Raw genomic sequence first — 14,102 nt, 5'->3', positions numbered from 1 at the left:
GTTTTAAACCTGCTGCCTGTTAATTTCATTGGGTGTTCACTGGTTCTTGTGTTATGTGGAGGAGTAAATAACTCTTCCTTATTCATTTTCTCCATACCATTCATGATTTTATAGACCTCAGTCATCTCCCCCCTTAGTCATATCGAAAGCCTTGCTAAAGTTGAGGTATATCATGTCCACTGCTTTCCCCATATCCACAGAACCAGTTATCTCATCATAGACGGCAATCAGGTTGGTCAGGCATGACTTACCCTTGGTGAATCCATGTTGACTGTTCCTGATCAACTTCCTTTTCTCCAAGTGCTTCAAAATCGATTCCTTGAGGACCTGCTCCGTGATTTTTCTGGGAACTGAGGCAAGGCTAACCGGTCTGTAGTTCCCCAGATTCTCCTTTTTCCCTTTTTAAAAGATGGGCACTATATTTGCCTTTTCCCAATCATCTGCCACCTCCCCTGATCGCCACGAGATAATGGTCCATGGCTCTGCAATCGCATCAGTCAACTCCCTCAGCACCTTCGGATGCATTGCATTTGGACCCGTGGACTTGTGCATGTCCAACTTTTCTAAATAGTCCTTAACCTGTTCTTTCACCACTGAGAGCTGCTCACCTCCTCCCCGTACTGTGCTGCCTAGTGCAGCAGTCTGGGAGCTGACCTTGTCTGTGAAGACTGAGAGGAAAAAAAGCTTTGAGTACTTCAGCTTTTTCCACATCATCTGTCAGTAGGTTGCCTTTCCCATTCAGTACGGGTCCCACACTTTCCGTGACCACCACCTTGTTGCCAACATATGTGTAGAAACCCTTTTTGTTACCCTTCACGTGCCTTGCTAGCTGCAAAATCCAATTGTGCTTTGGCCTGCTTGATTACACCCCTGCATGCTTGAGCAATATTTTTATTCTCCTCTCTAGTCATCTGTCCAAGTTTCCACTTCTTGTAAGCTTCCTTTTTGTGTTTAAGCTCACTGAAGATATCTCTGTTAAGCCAAGGCGGTTTCCTGCCGTATTTGCTTTTCCATCTGCACATCGGGATGGTTTGTTCCTGCGCCCTCAATAAGCCTTCTTTAAAATACAGGCAGCTCTCCTGGACTCCTTTCCCCCTCATATTAGCCTCCCGGGGATCCTGCCCATTAGTTCCCCGAGGGAGTCAAAGTCTGCTTTTGTGAAGTCCAGGATCCATATTCTGCTGCTCTCCTTTCTTCCTTTTCTCAGGATCCTGAACTTGACCATCTCATGGTCACTGCAACCCAGGTTGCCACCCACTTCTACTTCCCCTACTAATTCTTCCCTGTTTGTGAGCAGCAGATCAAGAAGAGCACAGCCCCTGGTTGGTTCCTCCAGTAGTTGCACCAGGAAGTTGTCCCCCACACTCTCCAGAAACTTTCTGGATTGTCTGTGCACTGCTGTATTGCTCTCCCAGCAGATGTCAGGGTGATTGAAGTCTCCCATGAGAACCAGGGCCTGTGAATTGGAAACTTCTGTTAGTTGTCCGAAGAAAGTCTTGTCTGCTTCTTCCTCCTGGTTTGGTGGTCTGTAGCAGACACCCACCACGACATCACCGTTGTTGTTCTCGCCTCTAAAGTTAACCCAAAGACTCTCAACAGGCTTTTCTCCAGTTTCATACTGGAGCTCTGAACAATCTTACTGTTCTCCTACATACAGTGCAACTCCTCCACCTTTTCTCCCTCGCCTGTCCTTCCTGAACAGTTTATACCCATCTATGGCATTGCTCCAGTCATGTGAGTTATCCCACGAAGTCTCTGTTATTCCAATCACATCATAGTTCCTTGACTGTGCCAGGACTTCCAATTCTTCCTGCTTGTTTCCCAGACTTCTTGTGTTCGTGTACAGATAAGATAACTAGCCGATTGCCCTACTTTCTCAATATGTGTCAGGAGGCCTCCCCTGTTGCACCCTCCTCCTTGTGTTTCCTCCAGGTATCCCACTTCCCCACTTACCTCAGGGCTTAGGTCTTCATCCCATGGCAAACCTAGTTTAAAGCCCTCCTCACTAGGTAAGCAAGTGAAGATGCTCTTCCCTCTCTTTGTTAGGTGGATCCCATCTCTTCCTAGCAATCCTTCTTCCTAGAACAACATCCCATGGTCAAAGAATCAAAAGCCCTCTCTCCGACACTACCCGCGCAACCACACATTTACTCCCACAATTAGATGGCCCCTCCCAGGGCCTTTTCCTTCAACAGGGAGGATGGACGAGAACACGACTTGCACCTTAAACTACTTTATCCTTCTTCCCAGAGCCACATAGTCTGCAGTGACCTGCTCAAGGTCATTCTTGGCAGTATCACTGGTGCTCATGTGGAGAAGTAGGAAGGGGTAGTGGTCCGAGGGCTTGATCAGTCTCGGCAGACACTCCATCACATCCTGAATTCTAGCTCCAGGCAAGCAGCACGCTTCTCAAGTTTCTCGGTCTGGACGGTGGATGAATGACTCCGTCCCCCTTAGGAGGGAGTCCCTTACCACCACCAGCTGTCTCCTCTTCTTGGGAGTGGTGGTGGTGGAACCCCCATCCCTAGGACAATGCATCTCATGCCTTCTGGTCAATGGGGTCTTCTTCTGATCCCTTCCCTCAGATGACGCTTCCAAACCATTCTCCGCCATAATACCTGTGCAGAAAGGTTTCTTACATCTATCTTCATTGGGGGTAGATCTCGCTGTTTACTCCTTTTTCCAGATCATTTATGAATATGTTGAACAGACCCTGGGGGGGGACACCACTCTTTACTTCTCTCAATTCTGAAAACTGACCATTTATTCCTGTCCTTTGTTTCCTATCATTTATCCAGTTACTGATCCATGAGAGGACCTTTCCTCTTATCCCAGGACTGCTTAGTTTGTTTTAAGAGCCTTTAGTGAGGGACCTTGTTAAAGGTTTTCTGAAAGTCCAAGTACACTATATCCAGTGGATCACCCTTGTCCTCATGTTTGTTGACCCCCTCAAAGAATTCTAGTAGATTGGTGAGGCATGATTTCCATGTTGACTCTTTTCTCCCCCAACAAATCATGTTCATCTATGTGTTTCATAATTTCATAACTTCTTTGGTATTTTCCTCTCCACAAGGATGTTACATTTAATTATATTACACTCGCTATTACCAAATAGTTCAGCTATATTTACCTCGTGAACCAGATCCTGTGCCTCACTTAGGACTAAATCAAGAATTGCCTCTCCCTTTGTGGGTTCCAGGACCAGTTTCTCCAAGAAGTAGTCAGTAATGGTGTCTAGAAATATTATCCCTGCATCCATATCCAGTCAATATGGGGGTAGTTGAAATCCCCCATTATTACTGAGTTTTCAATTTTTATAGCCTCTCTAATCTCCTGGAGCATTTCACAGTCACCCATCACCATCCTGGTGTGGTGGTTGGTAGTATATACCTACTGCTATATTTTTAATATTCAAATAAGAAATTTCTATCCATTCTATCTGCCAGATTTAGATATAGCCTGGGTGCGAGGACCTAGAGAGAGGTCCTAGTCGCAGACGATGTACAGCATGTTTATCTTTCAGTAAAAGTTATATTCATGCTGTTTTGGATGTTAAAACCCTTCTATAAATTGAACTGGAAGTTTTAAATTTGGAAATTCTGAATAAGCTTTAGAAGTTTCCATTGAGGGATGGGAAGTATAGTAAATAATTTTTGAAAGACTTCTACTACAGAACTGTTACCATAGCTATATATCTGCCAAGAGCACAGGCTTGTGTTGAAGGCACATTTTTTTTTGTGAACATGTAAATTGCTATGTGTTGAAAAGGAATAGCTCTCTGAAGAGGATATTATATTCTTATTGAATAACACCATGACAGATAGGAGATTGGTTGTTCATTCTTTCGCTAAAGTGCATCTGCAGACCTATACATTTTATTGGTTTGGAGTACTAGACCTGTTAATTATTCCAAATGTAGATCTTCAAATCGGTATCAAGTTCAGTGAAATTAATTTAGATATTTTAAATTGAAAATAAAACACAGAAGAGATTACCAGGCTTTCACTGGGAAAATTACAACTTTGGAACATTTTGTTCTTTGGTCTCTGGGTTATCATGCTAGAGCATTGCTGGAGGAGTTTTCAAAACAGTGCAAGGCAGGTTAGGGATGCAGAGGTTTCAGCTGCACATCTCAATTCTGAATTGAGGAATAGTACTGATAAAAAGTGAGTTTGGAGCTAAATCAGCAAAATTCTTGTTTTAATCCCTACAATTCCTCTTTAAACCACTTGTAATTTAGGTTGGATTGCATGATTTCATGTGGATTAGACTGCCATTTTGCTAAGGAAAAATAAATTATTTATAATTAGATCATATTATAAAAGATAAAAGGCGATTGTAATAATTTTCTCTCTCTCTTCTGACACTTTGTTCGCTACCTTGTGTGACTCGGGATGCCTAGGGCAGCCCTCACTGGAAATGCCAAGGTCAGGGCAGGTTGCAAAAGGGAGGGCAGATACTCCCAAGACTGGTGGGTAACACTGAAGTTATTCTCCTCAACCAGTCACAAACTCTGCTTCTGATTCCCCACACTGGTTATCAAGAAGCAAAAAAAGAAACCACACAGACCCCTTTACTGCAGTCCAGTTCTCTGGCTCCCAGTGAGCACGTAGGTCCAGGAAAGAGAGAAGTTGTTTTAAAAACTCTGCTCACATATACAAAATGTGCTTCTGACCTCAAAGGGTCAGCCACATTACCAGATCAGTATAGGTTTGGATCTTACCCAGAACACCATGCTGCCAGCCAATCCTTTAGTGTCTAAAACTAAAGGTTTATTATAACGAAAGAACAAAAAGAAAGATGTTAAATGGTAAAACAGTCACATACAAACAAAGACGTCAGAATCCATATATCAGGTTTCTAGCAGTATTGGTGAGTTTGCTGGCTTGAAAGTCCCCCTGGAATACATTCACAGCTTGAATGGGTCATTCAGTCCTTTGTTCAGAGCTTCAGTATGTAGCAAAGTTCCTCCAGAGGTAAGAAGCAGGATTGGAGATAAAATGGAGAAGATGCAGCTGCCTTTTATAGTCTTTTTGCCATGCGGCCTCTGCTTCCTTTGTTTCAAGCACAAGCTGCCCAGCACGTGGCTTGAAAACCTTAGGGTTCTGTCCGTACTGGAGCTGTCTGTCTCCAGACTTGAGAATACATCATTTTACACAGTGGTCATGTTTGGAAGATTATCTTCACAACCAGAGGGCTAAGAGCCAGTCTTTGGTGTATCTGTGCAGGACCACAGCACAGATGGAGAAAGGCTGACAGGTGGCTTTAAACTGTCTTTGCCTTCCCCAAATCCTAAGGCCATGAGACTGCTGGGTTATGTTTCTGGCATAAAATAGCCTCAGGCCCCAAGAAAGGGGTCTGGTAGCTGTGAATGCCCAGATGTAGAGACCCCTTAGGTATGCCAATTGTGCCAGAAAAAGAAAAGCGGGATGGAGGTTGTGAAATTGCACTCTATATGCTTTATGGAAATATGCTTATGAATATGACACAACTGGAATATGCTTCATGCTAAGCACCCTTTATATGCTGTCATTAGAAAGCTTGTAATCTACTTACTGTGTTCATCCTATTTGTTTGCATGCATTATTTCTATATCTGGAGTTCGGAGACTAAGATATAAACTTATATCACTGATGTAAACATATTAAATGGAGGCCATTAAGGGTGCTCCAGAAACAATCAGTTGTAAATGGCCTTAGTTATTTGAAAGCCTTCCTGTGTACGTTAGGGCCAACCTAGGAAGAATGGAGACTAGGGGTTTTACAGTGACATGTGACCATGTCACCTGATAATGAAATCCATCTCCAGTCATGAGAAAACCTCTGCTTATCACCTGAGATGTCTGCTGAACTAACAAGGACTGTACCGGGGAAAGGATTGGGCTGTGCATCTCTCTCTATCAGTGATATAGAGGAGAACAATTTACAGATTTACCCTGTATAAGTTTTATACAGAGTAAAAACGGATTTATTTGGGGTTTGGATCGCATTGGGAGCTGGGTGTCTGGGTGCTGGAGACAGACTTTAACTAAAAACAGCTCACCAGTCTGCCGCTTTGTGGGCGTGGCCCAGACCCTCGGTCTGTGTTGCAGCAGTCTAGTGTGTCTGGCTTAACAAGGCAGGGTTCTGGAGACCCAAGCTGGCAGGGAAAACAGGCTCAGAGGTGAATTCAGCACATCAGGTGACAGTCCCAAGGGGATCTCTATGACCAGACCCGTCTCAGAGGTGTCATAGGAGCCACTACTTTTGTCCTTACTGGCCAGCTCAGCTGGTTTTAAGGTGCAAAATAGCTTTAATGGACCAGTGAATCTGGCCCAGGATATGTCTTTAAGGAAAGCCTTTCTCTCAGAAGAATGATTGGGAGGTGGGGGGAAGGAGGAGAAAGAGATTCTGTGTAAGCTGATGGTAACTACCTGGAAAAGATATATTTATACTTGCCATAAGGGAGTGGGCTTTTCAAGCCCTGGGAGTAAGTTTGTAATGCATTTTCATTGGTATTTTTACTACCTTGTGTAGGTTCAGAGTGCAAGTTTTCGGGGTTGGAAAGAAGTGACCTCTATGTTCAATAAAGACGATGAACAACAATTGCTAGCAGAATGCAAGTCTCCAAAATCAAAAGGGTAAGTAAAACTTAGTGGCAAATGAATTAGAAAATCAGCAAGCTGAGGATAATAGCTGCAGGATCACTGGAGTTAGTAAAGGTAGGGTCTAAAGAACCAATTTAGAAAAAAAATACTAGTCTATTGAAAGTTTCAGAGAGCTAAATGGTTTATATTTTTGAAACTGTTAAATTTGCATTCTTTAAATTTGATCTCTTGTTTAAGCTTTGAACGTAAAATGTGTAGGGCCTGCTCTACTAGGCTGGGTGATTTCCTGAACATGCTGGGGGACAACCACAATAAATGTAGTTGGAATAACAGCCTTTTACTGTAGAATGAAGCTACTGTAGAAAGTAATTAAAAGTTTTTGAATTTTTTTTCCCTCTTAGGTATAATTTAGCACTTTAAACTGTGATCAAGCCTATATGTGTAATATCTATTGCCCTGTAATTCCTCCTCTGAGTCAACTAAATTTCATTTTGTAGTGGAAAAAATCAGTTCAAAGCTTCTTTTAATGCTTTTGACTGATTTTTCTGTTTAAATCAATATTAAGTAACTGATTGGGGGTGCAAGTGAATTGCTGGATAACCAATAGCAGCACTCTGAAATTTTAAGCCAGTATTACTTTTTTTCTTTAAAAAACACAAAAACAAAACCCCTCTCAAATGTATTTCTCAAATAAGTCCTTATAATGTGGTTGGACACTGAAAGGGACTGTGTAAAGTGGTACTTTCTAATCCATCATATCTGTTCCTTGCATATAAAGATTCAGTTTAGCAACAAAAATGTTTTGACTATTTTTATTCTTAATAACACTCCAGAACAAGCACAGCTTAGAAAGAATCCAACTTTCTCTCGCTCTTGTGCTTCATTTAGTGTAATTGTTTTCTAAGTTCCAGTGACAGGGCCAATCAAGTTACACCTGAAGACAACAGTTACACAGACACTTTGATCCCAGGTTACTTATGGAATGCTAATGTGAGAAGGAAAGAACCCAGCTTAAGTCTAGATTCTCAGGTTGAGTTTGTAGAATTGCCAGTTGCATAATATCTTCTGACTTGTAAAACGAGCACACATGATATGGAAATTGAGACTCTGTAAACATGGAAAAACATGGTCATTTTTAATCAGTTTTCAGAGTACAACTGAACTTTAAGGTTAATTTTGCTGTAAACTGCTCTTGATTTTTTTATTTTTATTTTATAGAAAATGAAACTAAGTGATCACGCTATGAAAAATGAGGAAATCACTGGGAAATCTATGGCTGGGTCTAATTAGATTTGGGGTTGGAAAGAAATTTTCCATTGGCTCAGATTGGCAGAGACCCTGAGGGTGTTTTGCCTTCATCTGCAACATGGGGCACCGGTCACTTGCAGGTTTAGAGTAATGTAAATGGTGGATTGTCTGTAACTTGAAATCTTTAATTAATGATTTGAGGACTTCAGTAACTCAGCCGGAGATGTTAGGGTCTGTTACAGAAGTGGGTGGGTGAGGTTCTGTGGCCTGCAAGGTGCAGGAGGTCAGAGTAGATGATCATGATGGTCCCTTCTGACCTTAAAATCTATGAGTCTACGAGATTAAAATAGCTAAAATAGATTTTTGGTTTTAATAACAGAGGAAAGATTTCTTAAAGTACTGATATTCAGTCACTTCTATTTAATTGGGATATTAATAATTTCCCTATTTCGGAGGTTGCAAACTGAAATTAAAACAGTGTTTTCATTTTTAACCCCCTCTTCCCTGACTATAGTCAATGGCTTACTTTAACTGCAATAAGGACATTTGTACATTATTAGTGGGTAATGGAAACTTTGAATCTGCTTCACTTCATAACTCACTGCACATCAAAGGTTATGTATATATCAGCACTAGTACCCAATCTTCTGTGTCTTACTATTTAATTATATACAAACTTACTTGTATAAACACTTGACATTTTGCATTTTTAAATGCTGTACACTGCAAATATTAAGTTTATTAATCTATACACAGCTGAAAATCTAAATTCATATTTCAAATACCCTGTATAAAGTCCCTCTTTCCTTTAAAAGAGAAATATAGCTAGCAGAGATTTCATAAGGTGATTTTTATGGCAATGCATTGTGGCCAATATAGTACAAATCTTTTCAGGAAAGCTGGTAACTATAAAAGCATTTCAGTGCACATTAAATATTTTTGGACATAACCTGGCAGGGTGACAATGATGTATGAAACTTAGCATTACAGTGACCGAATACTAAAGTTGGTTGGCAAATGATAAACATTTTCATAATTTATTTCCTTTTACCACTGGGGTAAATTTACCTAATTGAATGCTATAATGTTGTTAAGTATAGTTCAAAAATAATGTAATAAAAAGATATAAACCATAAGATTTGGTTGAATTGTAACACCTAATTTGTCTTGCATTCACCCACTTAGCTTGTTCTAGATTATCATATCACTGTACGTTGCTTGGGACCAGAAGTCTGACGAGCTGCTCTATCTGAAGCTGACAGTAATGAATCCTGGATATGTTAGCATGGCATGGTCACCATCATGGGCTGACATCTTAACCTTAGTGAATGTGTCTGCATGCTCAGCTTTGGATAAAGTGCAAACATAATTTTAATATATAAGAATTACTGCATGACCTTATTGCTATTTCTCTAGGACAAGATTTTCACTGTAACAGTTACATTAGTATTATAAATGACCATTGTACACTTTGCTTAATTAGAGAAATGAAATTACTTAACTTCATATACATGTGTTATGTCAAACAAAGTAGTTTAGATAATTGAACTTTTCTCTATGAACTGCTCAAAGAAAACTGGAACAAATTATTTTTAGGATGCAATGTGTTTCGCACACATTGATGGTTATAAACACACTTTAAAAAGTCTTTAGAACTTGGTTGAAAACAAAATTTAACTCTCTCAAAACTTGGCTCCTTTTTAAAAAAAACCATACAAATGCTGGTTTCATGCAAGGGTAGGTTAGGGCATTAAGTACAAAGGGGTACAGAGTATCAGGTTGAGTAGCACCTTACTTAACAAGCGATTCTACTAATTTCAGCGTGATCATTCATGGAGTAAGGAATCCTATTCCTTATCAATAAAGATAATGGAATTTGGTGCAAAATATTTCAGATGCTCATATTGATGCCTTTGTTTTTTTGTGTCAGAGTATTTCTTTGGTGTGTGAAAATTATCCCCAGACTTCTTTCTACTGAGTTGATTTGGCAGAACCAGTTTAGGAAAGTTTATCTTTTGCTATCTTGAATAAATATGTCCTCTAAATAGAGTTAGATGTTTTTAATGGGGAGAAACATCAATGTTTAAATAATACATTTTTGTTATTCTCTAGAACTAATTTAAAATTAAAAGAAGATGTGAAGTCAGAAAAGAAATCTGGATTTTGGGACAGTTTGGCAATAAAACAGAACATCCAAAGCAGGAAACCAGATCAGATTGAAGGGTGGGAACCACCACAGATTACTGCTGGAGACCCCATCAGTGATGCAGGCAATACTGTAAGTGACTATCCATCCTGGTCAGGCTGGGAAGATGAGACCAAAGGCTCCACAAAATACACCAACCTTGCAAGCTCAGGAAACAGTTCCAGGTGGAGTATCAAATCAGCGGGAAAGCTGGTTAGTATTAGAAGACAGAGCAAAGGTAACCTTACTGATAACTGGGAAGAACTAGAATGACACGGATAATGTGAAATACTTTACAAATAAGAATAGAAAAGTTCCATGATTTACATGTGTATTTAAACCAAAATTAAATCTGCTCAATATTGCACCTTTATACAGTACTTTGTTTTATTCAAATTGTTAGAGATTTTTTTCTCACATTTTCTTATTACATTGTTGGATAGTTAGGTTTTCCACACTGAAAAGATGGAGAACCTATTTTGTGCCTATATTTCATATTCAGACTCTGAAGTATGTTGGGTTGTTGGTTTTACCAAAAAGAAAAAAAAAAGTAATTCCTTAGCGAATGTAAAATACAGGTTGTGAATTTTGACTGCCTTATGCAGGAACTTCCATGAGCCTGGGGTCCTGGGTTTTCTGATTCTTAAGGATCACTCAAGATTTTATTTTTGATTCTGTCTCTTTAAGTAACAGTGCTGATCTGCAGCTTGCCACAACAATGCTTCCATTTGATACACCATTTTCCAGATCTTCAGCGTGAGTACATGCTTCTCTGGTTTGTCCATACAAGATGCTACATTTTCACAATGTGCTATGTTAGAGTACGTGAAATGTGAGAACGCCAAATGAGTCTTCCAAAGTTTATACTGAATGGTCCTTAGTGAAAAGTTTGCAGTTTTTAAAAACAAATTTGTCATGCTAAGAATAAATATAAATATTTATTAAACATCAGGAAAGCAAACATTACAGTTGGATGTAAGGGAATTCAATATTTGAAACCCTTACCCTTCAATCTAGGGATATATTGCTTCTCATGGAGGTGGTGAATGTTCTTGTTTTTACAAAAGCTGGTCCTTGTTCTCCTTCAAATTGTTTAATCTTGGTCCTACATTTATTTTTTGTAAGAAAGGATCTGATGATGCCCTTTGGCATTTTCAGTATAGCTAAGCAATTGCAAGTACATTCACACACACACAAGCTTTAATGCTTTTTTGTTATAAGGCTCCATCTTATTAGCTACTGATACCTTTATTTTTAGAAAAGGGGCAAAGCATGAAACTTTACACTAGAGATGTGAGATGTATATAAAACACTAAAAGTGCCTCTTTATAACATGCCATTATTTTAATGACATAATTAGTAGTATGTCCAACATCCGATCTAAAACCAGTTTCCGTTTTGTTTCAGATATACTGTATAAATACTACTTTAACACTTTAGGGAAAAAAAACCCTAATGTTTCATCAAATACAGATGTTAGGATTTTTCTCTCCTAAATGTTAAACTGGTATTATAGTTACAAATTAGAGTATAACATATGTCATTTGTAACTCTTTCTATATTATATATTCTACAGCAATATGACTACCATGAGTAGGAAGCTCAAATACCCATTTCAAACAAAATCAAAACCTTTTATAAGAAATTAAAATGTACTGTTAATATGCTAAGCATGTCTTGCTGTATATATATTTTTCACAAGAAGTCTCTGCTAACCAAAAGGATGCTTGCAATTTTCTTTAAACGTTTCTGCTGGTGCCTGTCTTTCCGCTGCCACCTTTGCCCCCCAACACATACACTGATGTATGTCCTTCTGGTTTGCAGTATCCAAATGGATATTCATTTGAAATCAGTGAAATCTCTGCTATATAGATCTGCCTGTATGGAAACAGTGTGTCAAAGCATGTCTTTTTTAAAAATAGAACGTTACGAGACACTGTTTTAAAATTATATAAAGGAACAACAGTGGTTGGCTGCTGCAAAATGGGGTCTCTTGGTTTGTAAATTTATTATTACAAAAATTAATAGGGGAGAGAGGGCTGGAGTTACATTATGCGGTATACGAGTTTGGTGGTATTATTATTTGGCTCCATTAGGAAAAATACAAATTCACCTTAGGCAAGAAACAGGTTTATACAAACTTCTGTCCTGGGCATGAGTACAGAAAATCCTTGCTAATTTTTGTAAAAGATACTCTGTTCTACAGTTCATTGAAAGCATTTATAGAGCAGGAGCAAAAGTGTGGCATGTTGGCAGTTAGTGCTAACATAAAGGGATTGAAGCAAATCTACTAGGAACCCTCAATGTTTTACTGGGGGAGAAGAGTCAAGGATGCCATTTTTTCCTCCAATGGAAGCTCCATTTATACTGTTACCAGTAAAAGTTATGCCTTGCACATTATACTGCTAAGTGCCTGTATTTCACCTTGATGATGTATTTGTGATGCACAGCTGAACTGAGAAGTTAATTTTCATTTTTTGTTTTTAAATTTCCAATAAAGGATATAGTCTCAAGGCAGAAATTTATTATAAAAGAAAGCTGTATCTACAGAACTTGAGATATGTAAATGTAAGGTCTGACTTCCTTAGCTATACAGATATTTTTTAAAAAGTGGTTTCCCTTCCTCAGACATAATTCTTTAATTATAAAGACAAATATTAAATTTAATATAATTTATTGTTCTGCTTTGGTAACATTTCTGTTTTGAGAACACAGTGGTGTGACATTTTCTTTTGTAATGTTCATAGACTTTTTGTTAAATATCTATCCAGAGATTATGATTTTTTTTCTTTTTAAATGTTTAGCTACACTATACATTCATGGACTTATGCTGTACATAACTCCATGTGTGGAACAGGAGTAGAATATGCCCCTTAAAATTTGTTTTGAAATTGCATTTCAATCCTATGTGAACTGGTTTAGAAGAAAGATAGCATCAAAATTGTATACTAAGATTGCACAAAATGAATAAAATATTGTTTATATTGCTTTTTCATTGCCAATCTGCATGATTGTTGTCTTGAACTTAATGGGAGTAAGCTGCTCCGTATCTGTAACTAGTCACTTAATAAGTAAATAAAAGTTCTTTTCTGGGTATTTTTATTTATTAGCATCACTTGCAAAAATATAGTATTTTCACATCTTAATAAAGAATCAATTTGAACTGAAATGCCTCATTCCATAATTTTTGTTCCATATTCATGCCTGTATATGTGATCTGATTTGCCATAAAGCTATGTGATTAGTGTTTGTATGTAACTTTCAGGTTCTTGAGTCATCTTAGAATTCATTCAAGGAAGTAATAGATATGTCTAAACAAATACATGTGTATATAATGATGCACGTTTGAATTCTCCTAGAAGTAGCAGATATCCTAGTTATGAAGCATTGCCTGTTCTTGTAGTGAGAGAATTTGACTTGTCTTGACTGATACTCACTTGTTTGTTAATAACTCCATAACTTTTGTGAAAGCAAGAGCAGAATGGTACCCTACTGCATTCTGAAGATTTCAAAGCTAGTAGTATGCTATCTTTATGTAGGAAGGACATCTCAATATGCTGATTCCTCCTTGCTTGTTTACTGATTTTGCTGGGATTGTGATATATAACAAAGGCCTGAGAGATGTTTGGTGGGTTTTATTGTATGTTTTGTTTTGGGTTTTTTGCTTGCTGGTTCTTGCTGACTCTTTTTCCTGGCTACAACTAGAAGGATTGTAAGAGTGGTATCCTTTATCATGGCATGCTGGATAATCAACAGATGGATAAAGAGCACAAAGTTGAGAAACAAAGGATATTGAACAGAGTGTACATTTTACTTTAATTTCAGATTTCTCTGTAGGAATAAGGCAGTGAAGCGTGTGGTGAAAAATCAGGCAAAAGTGACTAAAATATTTGTATACTCTAATCTCATGTAAACTCTGAGCTAGTTTCGCAAGGAAGGAGAAGAACTGCTTGTAAAGTAAATTTCAGATAGACTTTGTCCTCTATCTCAGATGGAAGAGGCTATTTACTTCAGAATTTGGGAAGTCAGAGACATCAAATTCTGGCATTCACTGAAAGACACAAGAAAACAATTATATTGTCT

The 14,102-nt window shown here is 38.5% G+C and overlaps 1 protein-coding gene across 1 annotated transcript in view; it reads left to right on the top strand.

The window, feature by feature from the left end:
• Positions 1-13,182, top strand: part of LOC102938031 (testis development related protein) — a 37,268-nt gene extending 24,086 nt beyond the window's left edge. The window contains 2 exon segments of the mRNA XM_037894177.2: positions 6,516-6,619; positions 9,947-13,182. Coding sequence (XP_037750105.2) covers positions 6,516-6,619; positions 9,947-10,292 — 450 coding nt within the window. The 3' untranslated portion in view covers positions 10,293-13,182.
• The last annotated feature ends 920 nt before the right edge of the window (positions 13,183-14,102 follow it).

Source organism: Chelonia mydas, chromosome 3, assembly GCF_015237465.2.
Source record: "Chelonia mydas isolate rCheMyd1 chromosome 3, rCheMyd1.pri.v2, whole genome shotgun sequence".
Lineage (NCBI taxonomy): Eukaryota > Metazoa > Chordata > Testudines > Cheloniidae > Chelonia > Chelonia mydas.
Note: the sequence above shows the minus strand (reverse complement) of the source record. Positions and strands in the feature narration are given on the sequence as shown.